The 12,687-nt window shown below is 45.6% G+C and overlaps 1 protein-coding gene across 1 annotated transcript in view; it reads right to left on the bottom strand.

Annotated features, from left to right (window-relative positions):
• Positions 1 to 12,687, bottom strand: part of APBA3 (amyloid beta precursor protein binding family A member 3) — a 369,129-nt gene that overhangs the window by 206,840 nt on the left and 149,602 nt on the right. The window contains exon 2 of the mRNA XM_069649423.1: positions 8,952 to 10,310. Coding sequence (XP_069505524.1) covers positions 8,952 to 10,253 — 1,302 coding nt within the window. The 5' untranslated portion in view covers positions 10,254 to 10,310. The remainder of the gene's footprint in view (positions 1 to 8,951; positions 10,311 to 12,687) is intronic.

The raw sequence follows: 12,687 nt of genomic DNA, 5'->3' as shown, positions 1-12,687 counted from the left end.
CTTTGCCAAATGTACAATCTTGCCGTTTGCTTTTAAACCACAGTTTCATATTCCGAATTGTGGCGCTGTATTGTGAGATGATCTAAGACCCTGTGTACAGCAAAGGAACATCGCGTGCCTCAAAACGAACTTTTTGGAACGTGAGCAAATAAAAATGCAAATCGCTGAATATTCTCAAAACATTTGATGTCAAATAAATGTACTTTACCAAATTTACAATCTTGCGGTTTAATTTAAAAGTACAGTTTCATATTCCCAATTGTGGCGCGCTGTGTTGTGTGAGCTCATCTGTGTTGATTTCCTGGTTCTGTGTGGAGTCGCGTAGAAGACGCCTGGGCGCGTTTGCCTACGCAGCTCAGTCACGTCACGGATAGAGGTGGGGAATATGAATGTTTTGATAAAGTCTGTTTCAGGGGCGGGGGATTTGATTTAGTGCCGCAAAAGCAGGTGAGCCAGGGCGATGGGGGGAAATGATAGGATTATCAGAAAATGGCGGCTGATTTCGAGTGCGTTAATGGACGAAAAGTCGGGTAAGGTCCATAGGAAAGTTTTCTACGATCTACCGAGTTATGCTTAAAAACACATGGCCGAACCGTAGGGACAATAAAAAAAAAGTCCCGGAACTATCCTTTAATGATTGTAGCACTTCCTAACCAAGCCAGATTATCACAACTTTTGGCATTGGTAAACATTTTTGAGCATTTGTTTGAGATGGACTGCTCAGATGTTATCATTTTAGGAAATGAGAACACTATTTGTTACAACAAAATGGAGGTGATAGGCGAGTTAATTTCTTCTTCTCATACTCTGATTTGCTGCCTTCCTAAAATCACCATCAAAGATCAAGGGTTAGCATGCCTGGCATCATGGGTATTGGTCACCCAAAATAGGAGCATCAACAATGATATTTCTGCCAATTTTACATGGGCTAATGGCAAGGTGAAAGCAATTTTAGACTATATTTGTATTCTGTTCGACCATGTTTTTTTCAAATAAACATGACCCGCACTACGGTGTGTGATCATGCTTTCATATGTAAGCTTTTTTAATAGAGAACTGACTCATACATTAACTAGCACAGGAAACGTTGCATTAATAATGCTGTAAATGGAATAAAAGGGTCATGCAAACAAATAACTTGAATGACTAAGAGGCTTAAAACACAAGCTCTCATGAATAGTGATCATTTTGACTCGACAGCCAAGTAACTTGCCTCATAGGTTTGCTGACCACAGTATAGAAATAATGGATACACTTGCTCTGTGAATGAACAAATACTGTGTTCTCAGAACTTTAATCTGTGCAGATGTACTCCATAGATTGCGGATAGAAAAGTCAGATTAATCATGATTGAAGATGTTTAGGAAATGTTGAAGATTGGGATAACAATGGATAAGTAATGCTCACATTAATACAGTTAAAAAAAAATAATCAATCACGGTTTCTACTAAATGGCAGGAAATATTTTGATTCTAACCACACAATACCAGGAGATTGTGCCCCATTAACAGACAGCCCTGTACTCTCAGTGTTCCCTACAAACGGATACAATATCTGAAGCAACCTGGCTACATTATTTTGTGCAGCTGCATAATTTGACTACACATTAGGGGACAAATATATTGTTGCAGGAAAGACAGTCTCATCTAAAAATGTGGAATTTTTTCACCCCCAATATAACATTATTATTGATAAGACAGGATTTGTTTCTCCTGTTGCAATATCTACAATGTTATAAAAAAAAAAACAATGTCAAGAGCTCCAGTACCAGATTGTCTTCCGAATGTGGTTTTGAAAGATGGCACCCTCTTTTTGGGCACAACCTTTGGTATTTTATTTTCAGATCTTAATGCTGCTCTTATTCCAGCTACCTGAACCTCATCATTACAATACAGATTTATAAAAAGGGTTGCAGAAACCGTTCTCTTAGATGCTACTAGTAAGACTTTCTGCTCTTTATAATTAAATGTGTTTTACACTGGTTGTAGAAGAACAAGATTACTCCAATATACCATACTAGTTATAGAAAGGTAACCATCAAGCAAAAAGACAATTTTGGTCTGCTTTGGACAAAACAAGGTTGACTTCGGCCAACATTATGTAACAGAGAGATACCCAAGCTTGGAAAGGAACAAGTTACTTACCTGTAACTATTGTTCTCCAGCATGGGTCTGGCATGGATTCACATGCTCATGAATATTCCCAGTCGCCAGGCTGTGAATCCTCAGCAAAAAGAAAAACAGTTTCACTTTCACTTACAAACTGAATTTCTCCTCTAAACCAATCACTGTCCTCTCGGTCATACTGCCCCCATCCAATGACAGCCCTCTACCCAAGCCCCTCTGGCAGCCATCTTCAGGATTTGGTAAGCACGTAAAGTGGCAGTATGACCAGGAAGAGCCGCAGAGGGGACGGAGGGAGGGTTTGCATGTGAATCCATGCCAGACCCATACTGGAGAACAATAGTTACCGGTAAGTAAGTTGTTCCTTCTCCGGCATGGGGTCTGGCATGATTCACATGCTCATGAATAATGAATACATAGCAGTACAACATTACACAACCATGGGAGGAGGCAAGGCTCAACAGAAGCAATTGACTCTTACCTCTGGAGCAGACTCACCTTAAGCAAACAGGTTGCATAGCACTGCTTGGCTGACTTTGGACCCCTCCCTGGAATCAGTCGATGCAGTAGAACTTTGTGAAGTTGTGCGTGGACCTCCACGTAGCAGCCTGCATATGTCCAGCAGGGTCACACCAGCTAGGAACGCCATTGTCACAGCAATGGCTGTGGTGGAGTGGGCCCTCGGACAGTCGGGCAGTGGTCGGTTCGCCAACTGATGACAGTGCATGATGCAGCCGGAGAGCCACCTTGAGATGGAAGCCCTAGACAAGGTTTTCCCATGGTCCAATGGACCAAAGTTCACAAACAGCTGTGAAGTCTTTCGAAAACTCTTAGTGCGTGCCACGTAGAACCTCAGGGCACGAGCAGCATCCGGCGAGTGCAAGGCCATCTCAGCCAGAGATGAAGGTTTTGGGGGGAAAAAAACAGGTAACAAAGGTTAATTGAGGTGGAATTCAACTGAACCTTTGGAATGAAAGAGGGGTGCATCCGCAGCAACACCCTCGATTCGTGGAAAATCAGGTATGGCTGTTTGCAGGATATCACCTGTATCTCACCCACCCTCCTGGCAGAGGGGACGGCCACAAGTAAAGCCGTTTTCCATGAGAGGAACTGGAGAGGGGCCTGATGCATTGACTCAAAGGGTCCCCCCAACCCCATGAACCACGTTGAGTTCCCACGCCGGGGCAGAAGCCTTCATCGGCGGGAAAGGCCGAAAAAGTCCTTTGAGGAATTCCTTGACGAGTCAATGAGACCAAAGTGAAGACCTTCCTGGAGACCTGGTGTAGCAGGAGCTAAAACATTGTTTCTTGCACAATTCCTAGTGGCCAATGACGCTTTTCTCCTTGATATTGTGTTTAGGTACATTTTCAGAGATGGACGAAGTTTGGGGACTGTAGACGTGGTATAGGGATGGCCCGGGAAGTATAAAGCAGAGTAAGCTCAAACCCTGCACAGAGCCGTTTGGGGCGACAGAGCCAGCAGGAAGAATGGGGCAGACCGAGATGACTGGAAGGAGATGAAGAGCTGTGAGTCTTCCCAGATGGAGGAGGGGGGTACACCACCCCAACCCCTAAATATTTCACTGTATTTGTAAAGCCCCAAACAGGATTGTGGCTCATTTCGAAACATTTTTTAGAACTCTTATGCTTTTTGAGGTGCTTGGGGAAATAGCTTTTCTTATTCTCCCCCCACAAACCCCTTCCCGATGGCACTTCAGCGCACAGCCTAAGAGCAGGCACCTTATTCTGGATTGGCTATATGCCGACACCAGTAAATCCAATAGACCTTACATTCTTTTATAAGCATTTAATCCAATTTTTATGCATTTCTGATGGAAAGCTCCTGGTGCAATAAGTGTCTTTTTGGATTGATTCCAACTTAGTTTTTTTACATTTTAATTTGAATTGTGTATTTTTCCAGGCATCCAGTACTATCCAGCCCTCTTCAACTCCCTACCATCTACAGTTAGTGAGCATGAGGATGCCTTTTACCCTGCATTTAATATCACATTGAGAATGGTATTGAGGTATTGATTGAGGCAGATGTCTCTAAGATTGACAATCATGGTTTGGTGAGGCAGGTGCTAGTTTGCCTAGCAAGATTTGCGAAGTTGCCCATCACAACCCGATGAGGCAGGTAGTTGGTTTCTAAGCTGACTTTGATTTTCTTGGAGACGGTTGATCAGTCTTAGTCCTGATTTGAGTAGAGGCAAATGACAATGTTTGAACTTTTCCATTTCTGATATATTGCATTATTATGCGTGTTGTTTATAGTGATCATAATAATGGTGAGGTTTCTTTATTACAGTTTTCTCCTAATTAAAAGATGTATTTTTTTATTTTACATGAGTGTAAGAAGCGTTCATTAAGTGTTCATTACCAAGTGACAAGTATTTGAACATGAATGTTAAGTGTGGGTCATCTATTTGATCTAATGTGTATTGATACACACCAAGGGTTAATAGATGTGCAAGCAGTGGACTATTAACAAAATATGTGGCATTGGTAAACCTCTCCTGTGTTGTCATTTGAGAACAGCCGCCTAATGCAGGGGTTGTCGCCTGCGCTCTTTACTGTTGCACAGTGACAGGTACATGCTTTTCCCTACCCCCTACTCCTACCAAATCCCCTACCGGGTGGGGTGGTGGGGGGATGTCAAGGACACTCCCCTGGGGGTGGAGGCAAGACTCTTGAGGTAGGGGTGATAAACATCACGTCAGTAGGGACATGGGGGAAGGCAACTTTAAGGCTGAACCTGGGTGCACAGAGCAGAATGTATTTTAGAGTTACAATTCTAGTATAGTTGGTTAACCCAAGCCACCTGTCTCCATAATGGTAAGTGGAAAAAAAAAGTGCGATGGCTGGAAGGTTTAGAATTAATCTTAACCTCTTGCATTGCTCTGGGTAACCCCCCAAAAGGTACATTGTCATGACCTCACCCCCATCTTTTTTAAGGGCAGTCGTGTTTTAATATATTTTACAGTGCCAATGCTGGTAGATTGTTGGGCACCTGCAGCATTTGTGTTGACCGGCCTCGTGATGCATTTTAGGTACGACCAGTAGCTTTGACATACATTGTGGAGGCTGGACTCAGGATGTAGTTTTGGGCTCAGCCAGTATAAAAATGTGTTTCAATGTAAATTATAAAAATGTGTTTCAATGTAAATTACAGGGATCTTTACCCAGTTTCTGAACATTGCTGTAAAAAGCACCCTTTCAACCCATTATTTCAAAATAATTCTCTGGGAGACAACACCCCTCAAGCTTTCCAGTGTTGGCTTGTGGTTGCTCCGGAAAAATTAGGTAAATGTTTACCCTTCAGCCACTACCCATTTGTCCCTTTCATAACCGAGTCCCTGCCTAGCGCCATCCTTCTAGGTTGTCATATCTTGCAACAAAACATAATCCCTGACCAAGAGGTTGACCACCAGGATAACACTCCAGAAGCATTTTAGTGTGACTATTGTAAGGAAAGGTTTGGTATCTATGAAGACTGACACAAATGAGACACAGTTCAAGGGTGTTTATTGAATTTAAAGGGTTGGTTAAACACCGATCTATATATAAGGATGGGAGCAAGCTAATAACGCAGTCCTAGTCGTGTCTGTCAAAATGAAAAGGGCCTATGCCAATAAACCTATTGACGATCCTTATTTCTAAATACCAAATGGTGTGGGACAGTAGTGTATACAAAAAAGGAAAAGTGTTTAATAAATAATATGTCAGGACAGCTCAGCAGTTGTCCTCCCTACTCCATGCCTTCAGCACAGGACAATGCAGCACGCTCGAGCTTTGTGCACACTCTGGCTTCCTTGGCACAAGGACGCAGTTCAATGGTTCAGCTGGTCTCACACCACTCTGGAAAAGTCTTTAAGAAACAAAAAGGATTCTCGAAAAGAAACGTCTCTTGTCAAAACACAGGCATCCTCTGCCTTGAAACAAAGATTTTGCTTGTCAAACACAGACTTACTTTGTCAGAATACAGGCTTCTTCCGCCTTGAAACAGAAGTTCACTTTACTTGTCAAAACACACCGTATTACCTTCTTCACAAAAGACTGCTGGTACTTGTGGTTCCTTCTGTTACTCGTACAGTTCAATATCTCAGTTTCCGAACCTTCTGTGTCAAAGTCTCTTACTGCAGAGGGTCTTCTAGCAAACAAAAGAACTTCCTTTCCTTTGTCAAGTTTATCACATTCATAAGTTCACGATTGTCTGCCTTCCTTCAGGCTCGGACCACTGGCCCCCCCCTCATCCGGGCTCAGACTCCTTTTCACATAATATTCATAATTTGGTCTCCCTCATCCGGGCTCGGACCGTGGATCCCCCCTCTTTCAGGATCAGATCCCTTTTGACACCAGAATCAAAGACTTTCGACTGTGTGCAGGATTTTGCTTGACCCGTCATAGGACCCCTTCGATTCTCAATTATTTACAACTCTTTAACTTTCACTTCTGCCACTTCTCAGCTGGATTCTTCAATTGGGCACACACTGTGCCAGAACACTGTCTCACCACTTTTCTCTTTTGGACTAGAAGTCCCAAAATGCACATTCAAGGTTTTGTTCCCACTTAGCCAGCGACATGCACTTTTGGGATTTATACAAAGTCCTTGACACAACAGGTTATCCAGCCTTAGCTTCCCCATAGTCAGAGGGTCTGTCTTTTAACGTCAGTGATTAAGTGTTAGCGGGTCTTCAAAGGGGATTCACTTGAGGACAGGGTCCCAGCAGCTGTCCCTCAATTACCTGGGTTTTTGGAACTCACCCATGGAGCAAGCACGGATTTAAACACTGCCAGAAAAGTGGCAATACCCTCCCCCTCCTTCTGGCTTTCCAAGGTTCTCCCAGCTGTGAACTACTTCTGGTCTTCACGATTCATCCCCAGCTCGCTCACAATGCGGTTTCTGGCTGCTGCTTTTATACTCCCAGCTAGAGTTAATTGGAGTCATGTATGAGTAGTTGTCCCTCCTGGTCCGACTCTGCCTGACCTCATTATCGGGACAACATGGAGACTGCCCATAGGAATCCATTGCTCATTGATTCCTATGGGTAATCCTCACAACTCCATCTGCCTCCTCTTCGTCCCAGTAGTTGGACTTCTAGAAAAGACGTAGGGATGTGTGAGTTGTAGGTTCTCTCAGAGATCATGTAAAACCCATGTAGGTTTTTGTCAGGATAAAGGGGGTACATGTATTGTAGTGGGTGAATGGATGGATTTTCTATTGGGTTCTTGTGATTTTATAGATGGGTTTAATTTCCCTGGTTGTTTTTTCTCATTTTTCTTACAGAAAGGTAGTGCAGTATGATGGGTCTCTGCTGACAATATCCCATGATAACTGAGGAGATGTCGGATCCTTGCGGGATGGGAGGAATACCATGTCTCACCAGAGGGAGTTTCTCCCATAGTCCCCCAGGACCCCCTGCCCATGTGATCCTCTTTCGTTCTGCCGTCCCCAGGGTTGGGATCCAAGAGCAATGGCCTTCCCTGGCCTCCTGAACAAATGATCCCCTGGAATAGCCTGAGAGAAACACCTCAGGTTTCTCACGCTATATAGTCAGTTGGACAGAAAGGAAGGGCCACTGCTCAGCAGTTGTTGTACTGTACACAGAGATGTCACTTCCTATGGGTTCATGTGGGACCTGATGGGCAGATGTGCTTATGCAAGGATTAATAGGTCTGGTCAAAGTAGTAAGAGCTTAGGCAGTTATTTCTCCAAAGCACCTTCTTTGCTGCAATATATTAAAATGGACCGCTTTGACGTCTGCCTTACCAGTGGCCCTAGGAAAGTGAAGCAATCATAGCTGGGAGGTAAAGGGCAGGTTTGTAGGTCCTTCTCACATCTTGGGCAGAGAGAGTGAGAGAGAGTGAGAGAGAATGTGAAATAGAGAGTGAGAGAGAGTGTGAAAGAGAGAGTGAGAGTGAGAGTGAGAGAGAGAGAGAGAGAGAGAGAGAGAGAGAGAGAGAGAGTGAGTGAGAGTGAGATTGAGAACTGCAGTGAGTTGAAATTAAACTGCATGGAAAGGTCTATCCTGTACCCTCCAAACCGTATTCTAGATTAGCCCAATTGAAAAAATTATGGGCCGCTTCATAATGACAATCATTTTGTGAACCATGGGGATGAAGGGCAGAACAAGTGAGAGGATAGGAGAGACTCTGCCCCTTTGTCACAATAGATGTTCCCTTTTACTATTAAATGCATCCAGTCCCCTCTTCTGATGCCACTGAGCGATATGAAAAAGGTGGCCCTGAAAAAAAGAAAATCAGAAAAAGTGGCATACAGGCAACTAACAGCATTGAACATTCTCACATGTTTGACACGCCGACCTTCTAGGCCTTTACATGCGTTCTACTTGCGAGTCACTTATCAATCCAAACACAGACTAGCTCTCCTTTTGTACTGGGTCACAAACGAACCCCCTCAAGCAGGCAGGACTAGCATCTTTGTTTTTGTGTCATGGTTCATTAACAAGCATTAATGCTTCTATTTTTATATCACTATGAATCTCACTGGTAGGATTTCCATGCCATCTGTACCTGAACCACTCTATCCCCAAAGAAAAAGTGTAAAGTCAGCCGAGGGCACAAATAACAATAGAAATAGGACTCATATCTTTGGTACATATGTTAATGTTCCCCTAGAGGGTGGAAGGTCTGCACTTATCCATACCACCCAAGACATGCAGAGGCTTGCTTTATATAACTAAGCCTCCCACAGGAAGTGCCACCATTTATACCTTTTCATCATGGACTGTACCACCAGACTAGTACACCAAAACCAGGACAAGCCACACCTTTTGTACAGGTGACTGGTACAATGAACAAAACTTACATCGTTACTTCTGTTATCCAGCTCTTCTGGCACAGGAGTGGCTGGCATCTGAACCCTTGCAGTCATCGGGCATAAATCTGGACTTAAAGGAGACATGCAGGCTGGATCCTCTGGTGAACCCTCTTCGGGCCATCCCGGTTTTCCATCAGCCCCAAGAACCAACCTCTCTAGTCCAGTCGATGTGCAGCAACAGACTTCGCCCTGACTACATTGACAGTGAGAGGGCACTTCAATAGCACAACTGCCCTGCTCCACATTGCCTGATGGGCAAGACATTTCATGAGTACTGCCGGTCACTGCTTCAGACCTGGCCAAAGGAGTCTCCAGGTCCAGCTCAGATATCGACACCCTTTGATAGCTCAGAAGGTTTAGCAAGTCCTCCCGGTCTGCGTCAGCAAAGAGTAGCCCACGTTGTCTTTGATGGTCAGTATCTTGCGGGCCATACACCGACTGTTTATCATGTCGTTCTTGCGCCAGCAGACCTCTCCCTGTTGCTATGTGCAGTGGACATGGAGGATACTCTGGCTGCAGCTGCAAATTGCTGTGGACATCCCTTGCATCCTTTTCGTCAGCTGACTCCGGCCCAAAGTTTGCACCTAGTTCCCCATCTCCTTTTGAAAGCTGCTCTAGACCAGAGGCAATGGTGGTCTCATTGCTATTGCAAGGCTGTAGGGAATGGAGCTGAGTCAGAAGCTCCTGAATGTGCAGGTGGTCATCCTCGTTCCTCAGAGGCCATTTCATTTCAATTGGTGATGTCTGGCACTCTGACTGGTCATCCAGATCCATGCTCATGAGTTCACTGCCGGACGCTACTCGTTTTGGTTTAGAAAGCCTAAATGACCCAGGAGAACTTGCATGACTGTCATTACTGTGGTCCCACTCAGCAGTCCCACTGCTTTCCATCAGCCTAGATGAGTCCTTGAAAACCTCTGGACAGGATGGGTTAGAAGAAATGATCTTGAGGTCAAACGCTAGAGCAGCTGTTGGGATTGAATGGCTGCAAATGCCAGTGTTAATCTCTGAATTCTCTGGATCCAGGGCACCCTGGTACTGTGGTAGGTGCCAAGAGGCTTTGCCTGAAAGAGAGCGAGTCTCGCCAGTAGAAGTAGACTGGTCAGGGGGCAGGAAAGACAGCATACTAAAGTGCGAGCTCAGCTGTTGTGCAGTACTGCTGCACTGCTCATAAGCAGATGACTGATGTGCATTATCCTCCAAGTCCATGGCTGGGGTTTCAAGTAGTTCACAGGAGAGGCGATTATCTTCAAAGTTGGGCGAAGCGGCTGCGTTTGTCTGAAAATCCATCTTGCCTTCTGTGAAACTTGTGGTCAGCCAGGCAAGAGATGGAAGAAATGCCCTACACTGGAAGAAAGAAAACCAGAAAACATTAGAAAAAGGAATCATTGCAATTTCTGTGCCAGTGTTCGTCAAATCAAGTGGAAGTCTTCTACCCCTGAACCTTTATAACAACTTAATGTATGAGATATACCTGCTGCTAAAGGGCACATGTCCTTATCAGAAATCATATGCATTGTGTGATAACAGACAGGACCTGCCTCCTTCAGAGATGCATGTAGAAAAAACAATTGAACAATAGGTAACAAGCATTGACAAATCCATTGGTTTGTTGAAAGGATTACCAGTGTTCACAAAGCCTCCTAAGAACACAGGGGATATGCAGGGAAGAGCAGGCAAAGAGAAGTGGGGGGGGTGGATATAATAATTGAAGATAATGTGAGGATGGATGAAGGACTGCAGGGGGAGTGTGGATGAAAACATGAGAAGGGAGAATGAATACATGGGAAGAAGGATGATGGATTGATGCATTGGGGGAGAGTATGGATAATTAATTGTGGCACTGGATTAATGAAGATTTGAAGAGTGATGAGACTACAAGCATAGATGTAATAGTGAAAGAACTAACAAATGGGCATGGAAAGATGGAATGGATAAATTAGCATGTGGATGGATGAATGAACATAAATTATAAGTTACTCACCATTGTGACTAACGTACTCTTTAGTCCCCTTACCTCCATATTGCATGGGCGTCCCTTCCCAGGGACAGGAGATGAAACCTTTTTCACCAGAAAAAAAACCACCTTCCCCTTTAAATGTGGAGGTGCGCGTGGTGCGGCCCTGGGAGCATGCGCTGCCCTGACTCCGCCGCCACACCTCAGTCGCGTGGACAATAGTTTATCATTGCCCAATGACACCAGTTTGATTAGGGGGCTTGTGGTGGGACGTATGGAGGAAAGGGGACTAGTCACTACGGTGACTAACTTATAATTACTCTTACTTCCCGTCCCCTTTCCTCCATACTGCATGGGCGATAACAACTGAGTGAAGCCCCAGGGGGGAGGGAAGACCTTCCACAATCAAACCGGTTTCTGAGAACCGCCTGCCCGAAAGCCTCGTCTGATCTAGAGCCGGCGTCCAAACAGTAATGCTTGCAGAAAGCCGGAGGGGTGGACCAGGTGGCCGCCCTGCTTACGACTTGCCACGGAACCTGCCGTTGGAATGTAATGGCCATGGCCTTGGCTCTGACCGCATAGGCGTGCATGTTAGCCGGAAGTGACAAACAGTGCGCCTGACTTGCGGAAGCCTTTGGTCATGTCCAAGTAGAATTTTAGAGCATGCCTGACATTGAATCAGTGCATAACCCTCTGAGCCTCGTCCTTAGGTTCGGCAAAGAATGTAGGCAGCACTATTTCTTCGTTTAGATGTAAAGCGGAGGGTACCTTAGGTAGGAATGCTGGGTGTGTCCGCAGGACCACCTTATCCTTGTGGAATGTAGTATAGGGCTTGGAGGCGACTAGCGCCTGGATTTCGCTGACTCTATTGGGGCCAACTAGCAAGGCCGTCTTAATGGTGACCAGCCTGATGTCCACAGATGCCATTGGCTCAAAGGGTTTGTGTGCTAGGGCGCCCAACACTACATTGATATGCCTCACAGGGGGTGGCCTCTTGATGGGCGGGTAGAGTCTGGCGAGACCCGCCAAATGCTTTGGTTGGCAGAGGAAAAGACCTCTTCCTCTGAGTTTATGTAGGCTCCTATGGCCGCCAAATAAGTGCAGCATGTGTCCACCTGCCCGCCCGAGTGGGTCGAGGTGCGCCGAGAAGGAGAGCACGTCGTCCAACGTACATGCAAGGGAATAGATATCCTTAGCGTCTGCCCAGTGACAAAACCTAGTCCACTTGCTTTTATACTGGGACCTGGTAGCTTTGCTCCTAGTCCCCTGTATGATCTCTAGGTTAGCCTGTGAAAGGCTGAGGTGCCCTAGCGTGTCCTGCTCAGGATCCACACTGAGGGATAATTTCTGAGGGTGGATGACCCTGCCCCCCTGTTGCGCCAGAAGATGTGGTGAGCCCGTTGGAAGGTGAATGGGTGGTCTCCGAGAGGCTGAGCAGCTCCGAAGCCATGACCTCGCTGGCCACCATGGAGCTATTAGAAAGATGCTGAGGTGGCAAGACTCCTTCATCTTGCATATCACCCTGTGGATCAGCAGAGTGGGCAGGAAGGCGTAAGCGGTCATGCTGCTCCACTGAATCTGAAATGTGTTGCCCAGGGAGTGGGGCCCTGTCCCAGCCAGGACGCGAACTGTTGGCAGTTCTTGTTGTCCCAAGAGACAAGGAGGTCCACCTGAGGGTGTCCCCATCTGCTGCAGATCTCTCACAGCACCTGGTCATTCAATTGCCACTCGTAACTGTCCACTCCCAGTCGGCTGAGCCTGTCCGCC

This window comes from Ambystoma mexicanum, chromosome 1p, assembly GCF_040938575.1.
Source record: "Ambystoma mexicanum isolate Mex_15411 chromosome 1p, UKY_AmexF1_1, whole genome shotgun sequence".
NCBI lineage: Eukaryota > Metazoa > Chordata > Amphibia > Caudata > Ambystomatidae > Ambystoma > Ambystoma mexicanum.
Note: the sequence above shows the minus strand (reverse complement) of the source record. Positions and strands in the feature narration are given on the sequence as shown.